This window comes from Leuresthes tenuis, unplaced genomic scaffold, assembly GCF_036924035.1.
Source record: "Leuresthes tenuis unplaced genomic scaffold, fLeuTen1.0.hap1 SCAF_23, whole genome shotgun sequence".
Classification (NCBI taxonomy): Eukaryota; Metazoa; Chordata; class Actinopteri; order Atheriniformes; family Atherinopsidae; genus Leuresthes; species Leuresthes tenuis.
In genome coordinates, this window is record NW_027325377.1 from 25,574,037 (window position 1) to 25,592,188 (window position 18,152).

The following is an 18,152-nucleotide window of genomic DNA, read 5'->3' on the forward strand; positions in this document are numbered from 1 at the left end:
ACACTGTACATTCTCCGTGTCCAATGGGAAGCCATTAATAAAGATTATTTAAACAAAAACGCGCTTTTAAAAACAATGTAAACGATTAAGCTCCGCCGGCGGCGCATACTGACGTCATCATCACGCGCTTTCCATGAGTCATTCGATGACCGGCATGCATCAGGAGAGCCTTTTTTTCCCCGATGGGTGGGATTTTTTGAGAGGCGTTGCCGCACACAGACTTCGCCAGTATTATCCACCCTCAGACACTCATCCCTTTTCATACGCTGCGCACTTTGCTGCCGAGAACTGTATCGTTTTTCACTAATCGAGACATTTCTTCTGAGCTATGGCTAACTACATCCACGTACCGGACGAGGCTCCCGCTGTGCCCAAAATAGATGTGACAGTTGAGGAGAGCGACTACAGGAGCGGTGCGTTGCAGCTCATGAAGGAGCTGAGACCCAGCTGGAAGCCGTCCGAGGTCAAAATTAAGGTACCATGTCATTAATCTGCGGTGTTTTACCGCGTTTTATATGATACAGTTTGAAAATTCACGTCTTCGTAGCTATCGTTTAACTAGCATGTTAGCTAGCCAGGTGTTTTCATGTAAAACTGTTAGCTACACAGGTTCCGATGCGAGTGGCAGGCGGAAAATTCATATTAGTGGAAATAACTTAAAAGCTGTGTCAATGCCGCTTTAAAGACAATGTTTTTATTGTCAAACAGATGCTTGGTCTCCGAGAAAAAATGCTGTGTTTTATTTCTGCGTCAGAGTTTGCACATAGCATCTGCGTCATGTCAGATTCTGATTAAAATGAGAGTTCCTGGTCGCTTTTCGCTAAAGCTACAGACCCCGATGGGCTCACTCCTCTGTGTGAGATGGAATTAACTATTAGTAACCAAAGCGGTGGTTTAGAGCTGTTTTTTTATCTGTGTATCTGCCACTTTAGCGCAAAGGTTTCCCTAAAGATTTGGGCTTTTACCGTCTGCGGTGTAAAGTTAAAGGTTGAGATTAAAAGTAGGGATATTGGAAACTTCTGGAAGGTGTCGAGAATTTGCATTTTCGTGCATAATTGACTTAATGTAACCCTTTGAGCGTGCGTATTGATCAGATAAAGCCAGGTCAGTTTGGTCATTTTCATAACATTAGCATAGATAAACGCTCATTCACCATGTAGACTATGTCCGGTTCCTTTCTAGTAATAAACCCTGGAGGGGGGTGGAGGCGGCTCATAGTAAACAGAGGCTGGAGGCTGTTTGTGTGCTTTGCTGCCTTTGCCTATATTCATCAATGAGCCAAAGTGGGAACTCAGCAGATGCCAATCATTGCTTCCTCATGAAAAAATGAAATTCCTCACGCTCCTGTAGTTCCCGACTGGTCCCAGATACACTGAACAATCAGGGCTGGTATGTTGGCTCCCCACCTTTCAAAGGTTTCAGGCTTCAGTAGAGACCGTTGGCTTTCAATCGACCAAACAGGCTGGAAGTCCGCCTTATTTTCAGGGTGTTGGCCGGATCCTGACTCCTTTTTTTAAGCAACTTAAATCCTTACGACGCAGGTTAGCACACGGTACTGAAGCAGCATCATGTGAAACTGAAGACAACGAGTTGTGCGCTTTATCCCACCCTGCTTCACCCGCTCTCCTCTCTTATCAGTTTTTCACAGATGGAATAACCAATAAGCTGCTGGGCTGCTACATGGGTGCAGTCATGCAGGACGTGGTGCTCGTCCGCATTTATGGCAACAAAACTGAGCTGTTGGTCGATCGGGAAAACGAGGTGAAAAGCTTCAGAGTCCTGCACGCGCACCGCTGCGCCCCTCGCCTTTACTGCACCTTCAACAACGGCCTCTGCTACGAGTTTCTGCAGGGAGCTGCGCTGGAGCCGGAGCACATCCGCAGCCACCCTGTTTTCAGGTGAAAACAAACGGCCACAGCAGCTCTCACGTGCTTTTTACCGAATTTATGTGCATGCTTTAGATGCCAAACACTTGAAAATCTAGTTCCGGTCCTTTTACACAACCTATTTACTCATTCCTTTACATTACTTAGAGCAGTGGTTCTCAACCTTTTTGAGTCGCGATCCCCCAATTTAACATGCATTGCTGTCTGTGACCCCCCCACTACACTAAACAATACCTGATCAATACGCCTTATATATCGCATTTACATAATCAGACAAGCACTTATGATATGAACTCACTTCAGCTATTAGTTTCTTTATCATTTTATTTTGAAACACATTGGAATTTTTGGAAAAACATGAGACTAGTGGACAGGTTCGTTGTTGTTTTTTTGGTGTAGCCTAGTTACGACCGACAGTAACTGGTTTTGAGTAATAAAATGCCTGTTTAAGACCAACCGCTTGTCCTCCTTCTAACGTCCAGTCGGAAGCTGCATTTATATTTTTCAAAAATGATTTGGCGACCCCCAGAAATCATCTCAGGACCCCAAGGTTGAGAATGGCTGACTTACAGTATATTACTCATTTGTTGACAGGCTTTTTTAATGCTTTATCTCTGTAAATCCACTAAATAAGTCCTTTTATTGAGTCTTTCTGGAGAGCTGACCATGTAGAAAGTCTGGCTGGTGAATTAAAACAGCTGATTGTGTCTTTAATGACATATTTAGGCCATTTGTCCGAGTCTCTGGTTCATTTCCTCTTGCCTTCTGCTTCTGTTCTGCAGGCTCATTGCCAGGCAGCTGGCCAAGTACCACGCCATCCATGCCCATAATGGCTGGGTGCCCCAGTCTGACATGTGGCTGAAGATGGGAAAGTACTTTGCTCTCATCTCCCAGTACTTCCACGAGCCTGAGCAGAGCGACAGGTGAGGCCCAGGACTCTAAACTTCTGTGTTTTCTCTTATTTTCTGCTTCTTCTTCCACCCTTTCCCCTGTTTTTAACTCGACTTCCGGGTTCCCCACGAACCGCACCGACTTCTTCTCGCTGTACTCACTTTATTCGACTTTCTGCCCCCCCTTCAGGTTTAGTCTGGAGGTTCCCAGCCTGCAGTGCCTCAGAAAAGAGCTGCTGTGGCTCCAGCAGAGCTTGTCTTTGCTGGGCTCCCCTGTAGTTCTCTGCCACAACGATCTTCTCTGCAAAAACATCATCTATAACCAGAGGGAGGGTGAGTTTGAACTGCACAAGAGCAGTCAAGACATTACTGTGTGACTGAGTTGAGTTGCGTGAGCTGCATTGACACATGCACTCAGGTGGGATGGCGTCAACTGGACTCCCTGAGCTGTAGTCACATGGTTCAGCCCATGTTAGAACAGTCAAAACGAGACAAACCAGTTGCTTATGTAGTTAAGTCACAAGATTGAGTCCTTCTTCAAACGAAGGCAGTTTGCAGTGTTTTGCTAACACCACATGCCAACGCATACCTTTGTTCCCATTCGTGTTTTTATGAATGCAAACATGTATTTAAACTGTATCTGTCAGACGTTTCTGTGCAACAAATGTTCAGAAATGGGAATTTTCATTCTTTTTTTTTTCCTGAATCTGTTTGACGCATCATTCTAATTGTGTATAAAATGATAAAAAGCATCAGTTAGAACATGTGAAGTGTGAGTTTAATGAGCTGAATGTCAGCCAACCTGCTCTCAGGTTAACTTACTGCTTTACCTTTGCACAGAGCAGCTGTAATCCTGCAGCATCTGTGTGCTCAGTAAGTGAAACTGCTCAAAGTCTTTATTGGTAAATGGATTGAAAGGAAACAGGCTGGGAAACGGGATGATGAGTGTATTTTTTTGTGTATTTGGGAGGGGGGTGGATATGTTTAAGGGAGGGTGTAAGAGCTGTCGGCCCCCTCGTCAAAGAGACGAGGGGTGAGACCATTCTCACAGCTCCTTGTGTTTAGCCTTTCTCCCCTAGGAATGACAGCGGAGGCCCTGTCCCCCTGGGGAGGGAACGGAGACAAACCTCGGCTCAGAGGGCCCTCGCATAGTCTGCCCACTGCTCAGGCTAAACGGGATGAGTTCATGGCAGCAGTAGGAGCCTCATTCCTGCCTATAAAGCTCCTCGGCAACCTTTTGTCCATCTGATATCTTACTGTCAGGACCGTAAACGGCTAGTTTGTAGACGACTGTTATTATGGTTTATTCTTTCTGTAAGTAACTGCGCTCCAGCCGAAAAGCCGTAACTTCTTTTCAGGGTTTCCACTTTGTAACATTCATGTTGACGCTGGGAGGAACACGTAGCTGAAGGAATATGATGGTGCTTTACTCTGTATTTGTCTTGACGACGTAACCCTTTGACAAGATCAGAACCAGCACCGAAAGGACACGTCTGGCTGCGTTATCTCGGTGTGTTAATCTGGTTTTGATCCGATTTTACATCATATTTATGTAAATTTACTGACTTTTTAAAGTTTCAAAGCCCTCAGGTGGTCCAAAATGTTGGTTCTGATCTTCTCATGGGAATAGTTGAAATTAAAAATATAGAATATCTTCAACCTTATCCCTGAAAGCTGAAACATGCTTCTGCAAAAACATCTGGAAGCGTTTTTGGTCAATCATCCATAATTAGATTAACGGCACGTGGCTTCAGAGTTGATGTGCTCATCTTCTTCAACCAGTTCTGACTGGTTCTGGGGGGGGAGATTCGTGGGATTCGCCACCTGCAGCCAGGACTCAACCACCTTAAATGGTCCTGCTTACAGCCCTGCTGGAGCACATTCTCCATGCATGAGGTTTCGTCTGTTCGAGGGTTGGTAAATTTGCAGAATCATGTTTCAAGCTTCTCTGAATAAGAAGAAAGAAGCTGAGGTTCTTTGATTTTTGAATAAAAAATAGAGTAGAAGGGATTTCTCCCTGAAAACAAACTGCCGAGCTGCTGAATTTAAACCACTTGCCTGCCCACAAAGAAGCTGCTCCTTCCAGTAATGATAAAACCCTAAACGGAGGAGGTGGAGGGTCGTATTCTTATCTCTTTGTTTTGCAACCTCATCACAGGCTGGTGAAGTTTCAGATGTAGCTAGAAAGCAGGGGTGTCCTACCATTGGATTAACCGGAGACCAATGGGAACGGAGCATTAGAGGGGAGTGCAGGAAGCGGGGTAGTAGATATGGGGGGTGTTTGGCAGCAGGCCCTGATGTTTCGAAACTGTGCGTGAGAGGATGGATAAAACACTGTGTCAGTGAGAGAGTGAGCATGTGTGAAAGATGTTTGCCCAAACCTTTTCATCTGCTGCACAGGGGGGCTATAGCCACTGCCCGGAGGTGTTCAGTTGTGTCCCGCAAGGACCCACACGCCGGCTGGTAACCCACCTCCAAGTGTCTTTCTCTGTAGTCCAGCACCACCTCAAAAACAATCAATTTTCCACATGTCAGGGCAAAGAAATTAACCAAGGCCAAAAAGATTAGGCGTAGACTAAGTTAATTGGATGTACTGTTGTTAAAAGTAATTTTCTGTGACGGCGGGCTGGTCAGTAAGGGTTTGGATTTTAAGGTGGACCACTTCACGACTGACTTCTTCCCTCTTTGTTCATGATTAATGAGACATGTCACAGTTTCAGTGGCTTTCAGATGCACTCGGACAGCAGCACACCCTTTAATCTCGTATTTTCCACATGTTATTGCTAAGAGCTGTGAGTCAGACGGTGTGTTGCTGCCTGCACTGCTGTCTCTCTCTGTATTTCCCCTCCTCTGTCCCTGTTTTTCTACCCTTCTTCTGTCCTCTTTGTTGGAAGAACAGAGCTCAAACTTGGCAGTCTTCCCTCTCTTCTGTGCATGTGTCCAAAACAAATATTGTGTAAAGTCAGCTCTGCCCGTTTCCTGCTCCTTGTGTTGCTTCATGTCACAAACTCTCACATCTCTAATGTGTCCCAGCTGCTTATTTCATACCCGTGTGTCTTTTCTTTTAATGTGATAACTCTGTTTTTACTCCAGATACTCGTGTAGCTCTCAGGTTTTACCTCGAGGTTTTCCTTTACTCTGAATAAACATGCTGACACAGACCTTTTTAAGTTAGAAGTTTGGAGGAAGCAGTGAGAATATCTCTACGTCTTTATTTCCTTTTCTATTCCACATCCCTCAAAATACAAACTCTTACTCCTTGTCCTTTCAATTTGCCACTTTGTCCAGTCAGATATAAAGAAATCTAGGGTTTGACATGAAGAGCCTTGACATTCTGAGTTATCAAAGGGAAACACAACATAATCATTGTATTCACGTTGTTGCTTTCCCTGTCTGAACAATGCTTCCTCTGTTTCCAGGCAGCGTAAAGTTCATTGACTACGAGTACGCTGGGTATAATTACCAAGCCTATGACATTGGGAATCATTTCAACGAGTTTGCTGGTAAGAACATGCAAATAAATGCACAACGATCTGTAACGAGGTGCCCGGTGTTTACTGTGGGTTTCACTTTCAGGCCTGAATGAAGTGGACTATAGTTACTACCCAGACCGGGCCTTTCAGTTCCAGTGGCTCCGTTCCTACCTGGAGGCCTATAAGGAGCACAAAGGCCAGAGCCGTGCAGTCACTGACCGAGAGGTGGAGATCCTGTATGTCCAAGTCAACCAGTTTGCTCTGGTAGGTAAAGGTGTTGATAAGATCTGAACCAAACGTAGTGAAACGTTTCTTTGAGCCGCTCATAACTGCAGGGTTTGTGTTGCCCGACTTCTGTCTTATCGATGTAACTTTCAGCATCCGCTGTGCTGATTGGTTGAAGGTTTTTCTTTTGCAACAAGCTGCTGCATTTGTAATCTGACGGTGTCTCTTGGACTTTTTGTCACACTGTGAAGGATAAAGCCGACTCTCTGTGGCCGAAAAACCCAAAATACTTCCACACCACCGAACTTTTCGAGCCCTTTTTATCAACAATGTCGTCTCTTACGCCTTCGGCTGCGTCTAACGTCATTTCTTCTGTAGGAACAATCATTTTCTGATTTTATACGGCTGCAGCAGCACTAACAAACTCTCCTAACTGGTTTCCTAACTGGTCTCCTAACTGGTTTCCTAACTGGTTTCCTAACTGGTCTCCTAACTGGTCTCCTAACTGGTCTCCTAACTGGTCTCCTAACTGGTCTCCTAACTGGTCTCCTAACTGGTTTCCTAACTGGTTTCCTAACTGGTCTCCAGCCTGTGAAACCTCTGCAGATGGTCCAGAACGCGGCGGTGCGTCTGGTCTTGGATCAGCCTAAAAGAACACGTCCCCCCTCTGTTCATTGAGCTCCTCTGGCTGCCCTTAGCCGCCCGCATCAGATCCAAGTCCCTGATGTTAGCTACAAAGAGCTTAATGGAACGGCTCCATCTACTTGAATGCTCTTGCAAAGGCTTCTGTCCCAACTGGGTCCCTCCGTTGGTCCCAGGATTGTCGTCTAGCAGCTCCTACATCACGCCTAAGACAATCCAAACTCTGTTCATGTGTCGTCCCACGATGGTGGAATGACCTACCGAGCGCTACCAGAACAGGGGCGTCCCTGTCTATCTTCAAGAAGCTCCTGAAAACCCAGCTCTTCAGAGAGCATCTCCTATCCCAGCACTTACCCTGTACTTCCCTCCCCCCTCTATCTCTGCTCTTTATCTTTCTGCACTTCCTTCTATGCCTGCACCCTATCTCTACTCTGTCCCCTCTGACAGAGTCGGACTCCTGGGTTCCTTCTATGTAGCTTATTGTTAGCTTTTTATAAAGCTGTTATATCTTCATTTGTAAGTCGCTTTGGATAAAAGCGTCTGATAAATACAGACGCTTTAGACGGCTAGCTGCTGGCATGGCTTTATTCCAGCCACCCATTAGCTGCATTCGGACAGAGTTCTAAGAACTGTTCACCTCAAATTTAGTTCCAAGACCTGTCCTTCCCAGGGGAACCGTTTAATTTTGCATTACCACATGAGTCGGGGACCTCGACAGGGACTGATGTGACGCAGCCGTCTGCCACAGACGTGTTACTTTAGCGCCACTCAGCAACAAAACAGAACCCGGGAAAAGCAAGGAGAGAAGAAAACAACAGCAGCAAGAAGCTAACATGGAGAGCGAGGAGGCCACCGTGTTCATGGTCTGCATGGCGGTGATATTAATCATGGACGATCACATCAGGCGTCTAAGATGGAGGCTGGAAGAGCTCACAGCGAGAGTCAGGAGACGGAGAATCCAGCAGCGGGCGATACTTCTTCCTTTCATGGAGGAAAGGAGAGCAGAGCGCCGCAGACAAAGGAGACGAAGTTTAACTTATTAAACAGGCGCCGGTTGGGTCCGTGTCGTATGAGTAAACATTTCAGACAAGGGGCGGAGCTACAGCCACCAAACACCTACGTCATGTTGTTATGGAACCCAGAAAAGATCCTGAAGGAGCTAAAAATGGTCCCTGGTTCCTGAAGGTCGTGGTCCCTAGTTCCTGAGGGCCGTGGTCCCTAGTTCCTGAATGTCCGAATGCACGAATTAAGGCGAGTTCCTGAAAAGGTTCTAGGAACTGCAAAAGGTTCCTACAGTGGAAATGCGCCCATTTTCTTTTTTTATACGGCTGCAGCGGCACAAGCAAACACGCCACGACCAGCTGGTGACACGGCTCTACTCCAGCCACGTGATTGGTTCAGCGCGGCGCTGCTCTCGTTGTTATTGGCTTTTCGTTTCGTCTGTCAAAAGAATGTAATCTGTCAAAGTGTATCGAACATGTTTCATATCGTTTTCCCGCCCAGCCCTAAAGGCGTCCCAGATGATGCAAGTCGGGTGGCATTATTAGTCAAGTCGTGACGTGCACGTTATAAATAGAAGGTAGAAAGCTCCATCTAAAGAATATACGACAAGAACAACGGCGAATAGGACAGACGAGGTGGAATAAATGGTTAAAAATGGCATAACTGCACGTTTATGAGGCTGAATATTCTCAGTTTAACAGGCTCACAGGTATAAAACTCTTGTTTCTCCTTCCAGAAGGCAGGAGAGAGAACAGTTTGTGACCTGGGAAGAAGTTTTAACCATCATTCTTCTTGAGAAACACACGATGCTTGATGTAAACGAGCAGAAAGACGGCGCTCATCAGCTGATTTTACATCACAAATACATACTTAATGACTGTTTATGTGCCAAAGTGCACCGTCTGTGGAAAGAATGATTTAGTATTTCTATTTACCTGCCTTTAACTCTTAATAAAGAAGGTTTAGAGTCCTTTTGCTGTGATGGAAACACATAAAAGTGATCCATCACAGCTTTAATCTGAGAGCTCGTTCAATCCTGAATGTTTCTAACCAAATCAGTTTATGTAACCCAGCTGAGCGGCACTCTAAAGCAGAAGCAGAGTACTTTTAAGACGAGTTCAACGGGTTTGACTCCACAAATCTTTCTGCAACTGCTGTCATCTGAACAGATCGGCGTCTCCTTAAATAACTGCCTGATTATTACAAAAGAAAGGTCTGGTTTGACCTCTGTGACGTCAGGTCAGCAGATTATAAACGACGCCTGTAAGGTTCAGGCTGATGGAGCTTTAATTTCTGCTGCCAGGGACGCTGGCGACTCGTTGAACCATCATAACTCGCAGGGCTCTCCCCGGAGCCTCCCTCCGAGTTGTTTGTCAGGAGAAAAGGAGGACAGTGTGGAGGATGGGCGAGGGAGGCTGCCGCAGGGCTCCTGCTGAAGTCTAAAAGCACACGTTTCTAAGGCTAATCCTCGCATTTCTTCCTTTAGGCATCTCACTTCTTCTGGGGTCTCTGGGCTCTGATTCAGGCCAAATTCTCCACCATCGACTTTGACTTCTTGGGGTACGTATTCATCTTGAGATAAACCTCATAATTTAATCGGTGTTGCAAGGATCCAGACCTGTTGGTGCATGCATCTCACAGCTGCTCTTCTGCTCCTCTCAGATACGCTGTCCTGCGCTTCAACCAGTACTTCAAGATGAAGCCAGAGGCCACTGCGCTGACCTTACCCGAATAAAAGCCCCCTTCCCCCCCCATCTCCTCCCATCCAGCCTGCCCTGGAGCCCTTTTCTGGCCACAATCCTATCCATCGCCTGGTGTCGCCCCTTTGTCAGCCAGGTGGCGCATGAAGGACACATTAAGACCTGTTATAATGTGAAGCCTACATGGCAAAATGTGTTGATTTCTCATCCTGGCATCGGATCAGAACACTGTAGCTCAGACTGTAACCTGGAAGGCAGAGGTGGCCCAAACACTAATTCGATTGCCTGGACTTACCTTCCATCGATGTGCACAATTTATGGGGAAAACCTTGGTGTCGGCCCATTAAAAGACCAAATTTCTAACGACATGAAAGCAAAACAAAGCCTGCTTTGTGATGAGGAAGTAAGCGTGGAAAGTCCCACGTGATCCAAGCCTTGTGACTCCGTTTCCACCCTCGTTTCCCCCCCCCAACACTGGTCATGGATGGCTGGTTCACCAGGATGTAGTCGTTGTTTCTGTAGTGCTAAAAGTAGAAGCATTGTGTTGTAGCTAACCGAGTTAAACCGTTGGACTGGAGGAGGACTTAATGTAGATTTCCATGTTTTCTGTTGTAATGTAAGCTGCGGACAAGGCGTGCGTCTCACTGAAGTTTGAACATTCCCTGTTTGTGATGATGCTCAGAAACTAAACTGCAGGCTTCGCCGTTCCACACCAGACCAAACGTCTTTGCTTTCACAGAATCCGTTTTACAGACCCGACCTCCCCCTCGGTCGGAGTGAAATGGCCTTGCTGAGCCACCGTTGCTTTCTTTTTAAATGCTGAATGTGGAGATAAAGGTTATCCTGGCGTGGGAAATGACACGCTGGCTGAAGAGAAGCGGTTCGTTTGAGAGGAAACGGTTGTTGAACAGCGACACCAAAGTGCCGACGTGTTGCTTTTTCACTTAAAACGGCTCAGATTCACCTGTAAAGGGGACAGTTTTTATATTTATTTTGTGTGGCTGTTTATTGGTAAAGCAAAACACTCCCAGAATAACTCGAGAGGCGAAACCTTCTGTTGACTGAAAACAAAAAGCTGCGGCCCGTATTCCTGCACAGGACAGGCTAACGTGCACGTTTGAGGCCGCCGTGCACGTTTTACACCGACGGTAAACCAGAAGGTCTCACACGCTTTCATGCCTGTACATTTGGGGATTCGAGGATGAAGAGAACGGTTTGAGCTGGACGACGGAGACAGAAAGGTGTACTTTAAAAGTCGTTTGAAACGTTTTGGTTGGAGGAACTTTTCTTTCGGGTTTACAGTCGATCACTTTGACGCAAAACAAGCCAAAAGTCCCATTTTCACGGTGTTGAACCATCGGTGATCTCCACAGAACACGAACCACTTTGTTTTTAAAATGCCTGTCCTGAAATCTCTCTGTAACATATGTTTATATGTACAGTTAGCAAATGTAATGAGACTTTTGCTTGTTTTCATGTGAATTAATGTACATAGAGGGAGTTCTTTTATTTTTTCTAAGAGTTTCATTAAAGTGAATGATTGCCTGGTTTAAGAGGTCAAATTAGGGTGAAAAAAAGTAAATCTGCTTTGAAAAATAAAGTATTTACATTAACGTGTCCTTACTTTTAAGTTTTCTTATTAAAAAGGTAATGATGTGGTTTCAGAGTCTGATTAAATACATGTTTAGGTGGATGTTTCTAGAGGTTTTAACATGTTTTTTTGTCTTCAGAAGCTCCAACATCACAACAAACCTGCGTTTAATTCCTGATGTTACCTGTAAAAACAAACTGCAGCTCATGCAAATGACTCAACTTTGAGTTATGGAATGAATGCAGAATTTCTTCTTCTATAAAAACATTTGACTCATTCAGTTCAGTTTTATTTATGAAGCACCAAATGTCACCTCAGGACACTGAGTCCAATTCACGCCAATTAAGAGTCCAATTCAGTCAGAATCCAATTAATTAAATTCACAGAGTTGATTAAAAAACAGTTTTTTAACTAAAGAAACCAACAGATTGCACTGAAACCCGTCCTGAGCTGCATTGGGGAGGGAAAAACTCACTTTTAACAGGAAGAAACTTCCATCAGAACCAGAACCAGGAAGGGTCCATCTGCCTGGACCAGCTGGGGCTGAGAGGACAGGAAAGAGGGGACAACAAGCAGCGTAACACCAGGCCAGAGACACCTGCTGAGAGAGAGAAACACAAGTTAATGACAGCAATGATGTCAGAGGGAGGGAGGAGAGGTGCATCATGGGAGCTCCCCCAGCAGGCTGGGCCTATAGCAGCAGAACTATGGGATGTTTCAGGCTCACCTGAGCCATCCCTAACTATAAGCTTTATCAGAAAGGAAAGCTTCAGCCTGATCTTAAAGGTAGAGAGGGTGTCTGCTTCCTGAAGCCAAACTGGCAGCTGGTTCCACAGAGAGGGGCCTGATAACTGAAGGCTCTGCCTCCCATTCTGCTTTTAGGGGCCTGATAACTGAAGGCTCTGCCTCCCATTCTGGTTTTAGGGGCTTGATAACTGAAGGCTCTGCCTCCCATTCTGGTTTTAGGGGCCTGATAACTGAAGGCTCTGCCTCCCATTCTGCTTTTAGGGGCCTGATAACTGAAGGCTCTGCCTCCCATTCTGCTTTTAGGGGCCTAATAACTGAAGGCTCTGCCTCCCATTCTGGTTTTAGGGGCCTGATAACTGAAGGCTCTGCCTCCCATTCTGCTTTTAGGGGCCTGATAACTGAAGGCTCTGCCTCCCATTCTGCTTTTAGGGGCCTGATAACTGAAGGCTCTGCCTCCCATTCTGCTTTTAGGGGCCTGATAACTGAAGGCTCTGCCTCCCATTCTGCTTTTAGGGGCCTGATAACTGAAGGCTCTGCCTCCCATTCTACTTTTAGGGGCCTGATAACTGAAGGCTCTGCCTCCCATTCTGCTTTTAGGGGCCTGATAACTGAAGGCTCTGCCTCCCATTCTGCTTTTAGGGGCCTGATAACTGAAGGCTCTGCCTCCCATTCTGCTTTTAGAAACTCTGGGAACCACAAGGAAACCTGCAGCCTGAGAGCAAAGTGCTCTGTTGGGGAAATATCCAACTGTGAGATCTTTAAGATGTGATGGAGCTCGGTCATTAAGAGCTTTATATGTGAGGAGAAGAATCTTAAATTCTATTCTGAATTTAACAGGGAGCCAATGAAGAGAAGCTAAAACTGGAGAAACATGATCTCTGCTGTTAGATCTCATCAGAACTCTGGCTGCAGCATTTTGGATCAGCTGGAGGCTTTTCAGAGAATCCGTGGGACAAGAAAATAATAAGGAATTACAGTAGTTCAGTCTGAAGGAACAGATGCATGGAGCAGTTTCTCTGCATCACCCTGAGACAAGAAGTTCCTGATTTTTTTACTTTTCTTGTGCCCATGAAACACGCTGGCTGTTACGGCAGCCATTTTGGAAAACAGATCTTCTTTTGCATTGGAAGAACCCAAACAAATCACTTATAAATGAAAAGCCTGGAAAGTCCTCTCCACAGCACAAAAGGTTTTATTCTTATGGACCGTTTGGCTTTTAAAATAAAACCAAACAAAGATAAAGGTGCATTAATGAGGATGGAGCGCCTGACAGACTCAGTACCAACGATGACCACAAGATGGCGCCACAGCCCACAGAAAGACCCAGAATGTGCAGCGATGCTTCGAACCTGGCAGGACACAAAATAATCCTCCTCAGCTTGTTTCCTTTTCATGATATTAATTCTTATTACCATAGATATGCAGAATAAAAGCAGCTCATAGAAGCTTTATGTTAAAATCAAATATCAGGAGAATTTCTGGAGAGCATCACATTAAAAATCAGCTTTTATTGCTCTGAGACACTGAGCTTTAGGCTCGATTATCCAACCAAACCTGGTAATATGAAAAACAGCTAAATCAATTAAAAAAGTAACTTACTGTCTCCTGTATTGTGTTAGTTTGCTAATTCACAGTAACTCAAGGATTGAATTAAGAGCCTGATTCCTGCCTCGCATCCCAAAACCAAACAAATGATTTTATACCATTCTCCAGAAGCATATCAAGCCAGCTTTTCGTCTCCCTAATGTGAGCACTGCCTTATCCAGTCGAACAATTACAACAGTGCATTATCCAAGTCGCTGACTGTAATTCAATTAACTTCCTCCCCCCGGTTTCATCCAACCAGATAATACACACATTAATTAACAACAGAATCCAATATCGCCTGTTCTGCGCCTCCACTTATTTTCATTTCCCATAAAAAGGTCATCGCAGCCACTTCCAACCAAAGACAATTAGTGTAAGTGTGTAGTAATGGATTACACTAGTATATCACCAGGGCCCCAAGTCTGTGACAGGGAGCAGCAAAGGGAGCCGGCTGCTAGTCGGAGGCTGCGGCCGGGGAGAAGGGAAGTGCTGACACAGCTGCCATGAACATCCATCAGAGGTGTCATTTCGCCAAACTCATAATGTAAAATTCCTGTGGGGCCGACTTTTTCCAAGCAGAAGCGAGCAGAGACGCAGAATCTGGTTCGTTCACCTTTAAAAGTAGGCTTTCTTACATGTTTTAACGTGCTAACCACTGACAAACAAAGCCGGACAAAGCGGTACGTGGCACAGCTAAACGTTAGCGGTAAATGCTAAATGCAGATATCGCAGTTCAGCAGGACATAGGTTGAGTGCCTGAAGCCGAATGGTGCAACATCCACGCTTGGATTGGAAATGTTACACATCTCACTGCTCCTCTTGTTTCCTTCTTTCCTCTGAAGTGACAACCGCTACGAATATGTGATATTTCCATCTTAAGCTGAAGCACTCATGAGAAAACAGTTTCGTACCTGCAGGAGAAGGTGTTCAGAGGAATTCTGACTCTGAGCTAACGGCTACTCACAAGGTGACCACAGAAAAGAATTTACATCAACTAAAACTATTCAAACCTGTGCCAATGAAAGTCAAAGAAGCTGTTATGAGGCTGAAAAACCAGAATAAACCATCAATAGGCCGAGGAGGACAGAAGAATCCTCACTGTGGGAAAGAAACATCCTCAAAGGCCCGTCCAACGGATCAGAACCATCTGCAGGAGGCAGGTGTGTCTCTGTCAGAGACGACTGTCCACAGAAGACTTCATGAACAGAAGCACAGAGGCTACACTGCTACATGCTAACCGCTAGTTAGCCACTGCTACATGCTAACCACTAGTTAGCCACTGCTACATGCTAACCGCTAGTTAGCCACAGAAACAGGATGGACACGTCACAGTTTGGCAAAAAGTCCTTAAAGGAGCTGCAGAGTTCTGGAAAAAGGTGTTCTGGACAGACCGGACCCAGATGAACCTGCATCAGAGTGATGGCAGGAAGAAAGTGTGGAGACCAACAGGAACCAAGATCCACAGCATAGCAGCTGCTCTGCTGAACACGATGGGGTGGGGGGTGGGGGGTGGGGGGGGGTGGGGTGGGGCATGTCTGGCTGCCACAGGTTCTGGCTGCCACAGGTTCTGCTGCCACAGGTTCTGCTGCCACAGGTTCTGCTGCCACAGGTTCTGGCTGCCACAGGTTCTGCTGCCACAGGTTCTGGCTGCCACAGGTTCTGGCTGCCACAGGTTCTGGTGCCACAGGTTCTGGCTGCCACAGGTTCTGCTGCCACAGGTCTGGCTGCCGCAGGTTCTGCTGCCACAGGTCTGGCTGCCGCAGGTTCTGCTGCCACAGGTTCTGCTGCCACAGGTTCTGGCTGCCACAGGTTCTGCTGCCACAGGTTCTGCTGCCACAGGTTCTGCTGCCACAGGTTCTGGCTGCCACAGGTTCTGCTGCCACAGGTTCTGGCTGCCACAGGTTCTGGCTGCCACAGGTTCTGGCTGCCACAGGTTCTGGCTGCCACAGGTTCTGCTGCCACAGGTTCTGTTCACTTATCTTCACTGATGATGGAGCTGCTCCATCAACTCTGAGCTGGACAGAAACATCTGATCTGCTCCAGTTCCAGTAAATGCCTCCAAAGCTTCATCCTGCAACAAGATAATGATCCAAACATCCTGCTGAGCAGCACCAGAGTTTCTCAGAGCTGAAACATGGCCGAGCCCGTCAGCTGGTTCAGATCCAGCTGAGCTTCTATCTGCTGAAGCTGTGACTCACATTTATGTCGGTCTAATCCCAAAATGTAAACTACAAGACAGCAATACTTCAGATTTTTGCCAAAGTGAAGCCTGACAGAACTCCTGATCGACTCAAACCATCAGCAGCAGGATATTTTGGGCAGCTATCTTACATTGAATGATGTAACGTCCCTTTAAGAGTCGTTAAATTCACCTGGAAGGCAGCAAAACATCAAAAGAAAGCAGACAAAGAAGCCGAAGCTGTGGGACCTGTAGAAAATCCCACCTTTTCAGGTATGAGACCAATTCTATCCGTTTAACCGCCATAACTGAGCAAGACAGTGAACAGCGGTGAGAACACAATAAGACGATGTAGGTTTTGTGGAGGTGTGTCAGTGTAAGCAGGCAGCTGCAGCGAGCTGAGAGGATACAAGCTGCACACAATTAACAGAAACATAAATACCTCACCATGCTTAAGCAAGCCATTAATCAGATATAAATAGAGTGAAGGAGCCCTTTGTGATTAACGAGGTGAGACTTGCAGCTAATTACAGTTTCCGTCTCTTCTGGTAATTAGGTCGCCGCCTTAAATGGAGAAGACTGAAAGCGCCCTGACCCGACCCGCTCTGCTCTCTGCCTCAGAAACAGGCCGATCTGGCTCTGTACGTCATGTTAATGGTTGGAAAATGTCTCCCAAGGCTCCATTTGGACAGAAACGATGCGCCCGACTCATCGGTAACAACCACTGGATTCATAAATTAGACTCAAGATGCATTTTGAGGACAGGCAGCAGCCAGATTCTGAACAGAAGTTGTGAGAAAGGAGTAAATTTCTCTCTGAAGAGGCCGACTGGGTCCGTTCCCACGAGGCGTTTGAGCCACATGTGGAACATGTGACCTCCACTGACCTTGAAAGCCCAAACCTACCTGCTTAGAAAGATTTTGTGGCTTCCTACAGACGTCTACTCTGATGTGGTATTTCCCTCCTTCTGCTTGTATTTAAAGGGGAACTCTGGTGTTTTTAAACCTTATTTCTGGCATGAAATACGTTCATCTGCTCACTGAGAACAGTTTGGTGAAAGTCGGCGTCCTTCGGAAGATATTTAGATAACTGGAGATCCATATAACGGAGTGAACGGGGCTTAGAGGATGCAGCCTCTAAATAAGGCATTATCTGTCTTTATTTCACCAATACTTTAAGAAGAATGAATGAATGAACGTGTGCTATAGCTCTGTTAGCTCATAGCTGCTGTTAGCTCATAGCTCTGTTAGCTCATAGCTGCTGTTATGTGGCTACTTGCAGCTATAGGAGAGCTAACGGAGGGATTTCTACACAGGCACTCTACTGGGACCACTTCATCCACACGCCCCCCTGCAGCACAGTTTATTCACTCCGTGCTCTGTGACAGTCGGCTAACTTCACACAGAGTTTGCTGCTGATAGTTTTGTGCAACATGGCAGGATATTTATCAGATTTAGACAACGTGAACGAGGACTTTGAGTAAGATGGACGTTCTTATCGGAGTGAATGAGCTGAGCTGCAGGGGGGCGTGTGGATGAAGTGGTCCCAGTAGAGTGCCTGTGTAGAAATCCCTCCGTTAGCGCTCCTATACGTGGGTTTACGTTTATCCCACTAGTTACATTTTATGAATTAAGTATTTTTTAAGAGGTTATTTAATAGAAACTCCAACTTTATTACAAACTACATTGCGTCCCATTTCATAAGAATCAGATGGGGGTCAAGTCCCTTTCGAAAGATCATTTCTTTGTAAAAGCCGTCCATGTTTCCTACGAAGAACCGAAAACGACTTTGGCTTTGTTCTTAAACATTAAAAGAGCAGGGTTAGCGGCTTCTAAAGGGTCAGGGAGCAGGGTTAGCGGGTCCTAAAGGGTCAGTGAGCAGGGTTAGCGGATACTAAAGGGTCAGGGAGCAGGGTTAGCGGGTCCTAAAGGGTCAGGGAGCAGGGTTAGCGGGTCCTAAAGGGTCAGGGAGCAGGCTTAGCGGCTTCTAAAGGGTCAGGGAGCAGGGTTAGCGGCTTCTAAAGGGTCAGGGAGCAGGGTTAGCGGCTTCTAAAGGGTCAGGGAGCAGGGTTAGCGGCTTCTAAAGGGTCAGGGAGCAGGGTTAGCGGGTCCTAAAGGGTCAGGGAGCAGGGTTAGCGGGTCCTAAAGGGTCAGGGAGCAGGGTTAGCGGCTTCTAAAGGGTCAGGGAGCAGGGTTAGCGGGTCCTAAAGGGTCAAGGAGCAGGGTTAGCG

General features: G+C 46.2%; 1 protein-coding gene across 1 annotated transcript; it reads left to right on the forward strand.

Annotated features, from left to right (window-relative positions):
• The first annotated feature begins 176 nt into the window (after positions 1–176).
• Positions 177–11,431, forward strand: etnk1 (ethanolamine kinase 1). Its single transcript, XM_072377961.1, has 8 exons — positions 177–475; positions 1,639–1,898; positions 2,669–2,809; positions 2,967–3,109; positions 6,196–6,279; positions 6,353–6,513; positions 9,605–9,678; positions 9,781–11,431. Exons 1-8 carry the CDS (start codon positions 329–331, stop codon positions 9,851–9,853), a joined length of 1,083 nt encoding a protein of 360 aa, XP_072234062.1. The 5' UTR covers positions 177–328; the 3' UTR covers positions 9,854–11,431.
• Positions 11,432–18,152: the final 6,721 nt, after the last annotated feature.

Bases quoted from the DNA above. Each gene is read 5' to 3' on its own strand.
- etnk1 (XM_072377961.1), top strand. From the start codon at position 329: ATGGCTAACTACATCCACGTACCGGACGAGGCTCCCGCTGTGCCCAAA. The intron at 476-1,638 runs GTACCATGTCAT...CTCTCTTATCAG, and splicing joins CGTCCGAGGTCAAAATTAAG to TTTTTCACAGATGGAATAAC. The intron at 2,810-2,966 runs GTGAGGCCCAGG...CCCCCCCTTCAG, and splicing joins GAGCCTGAGCAGAGCGACAG to GTTTAGTCTGGAGGTTCCCA.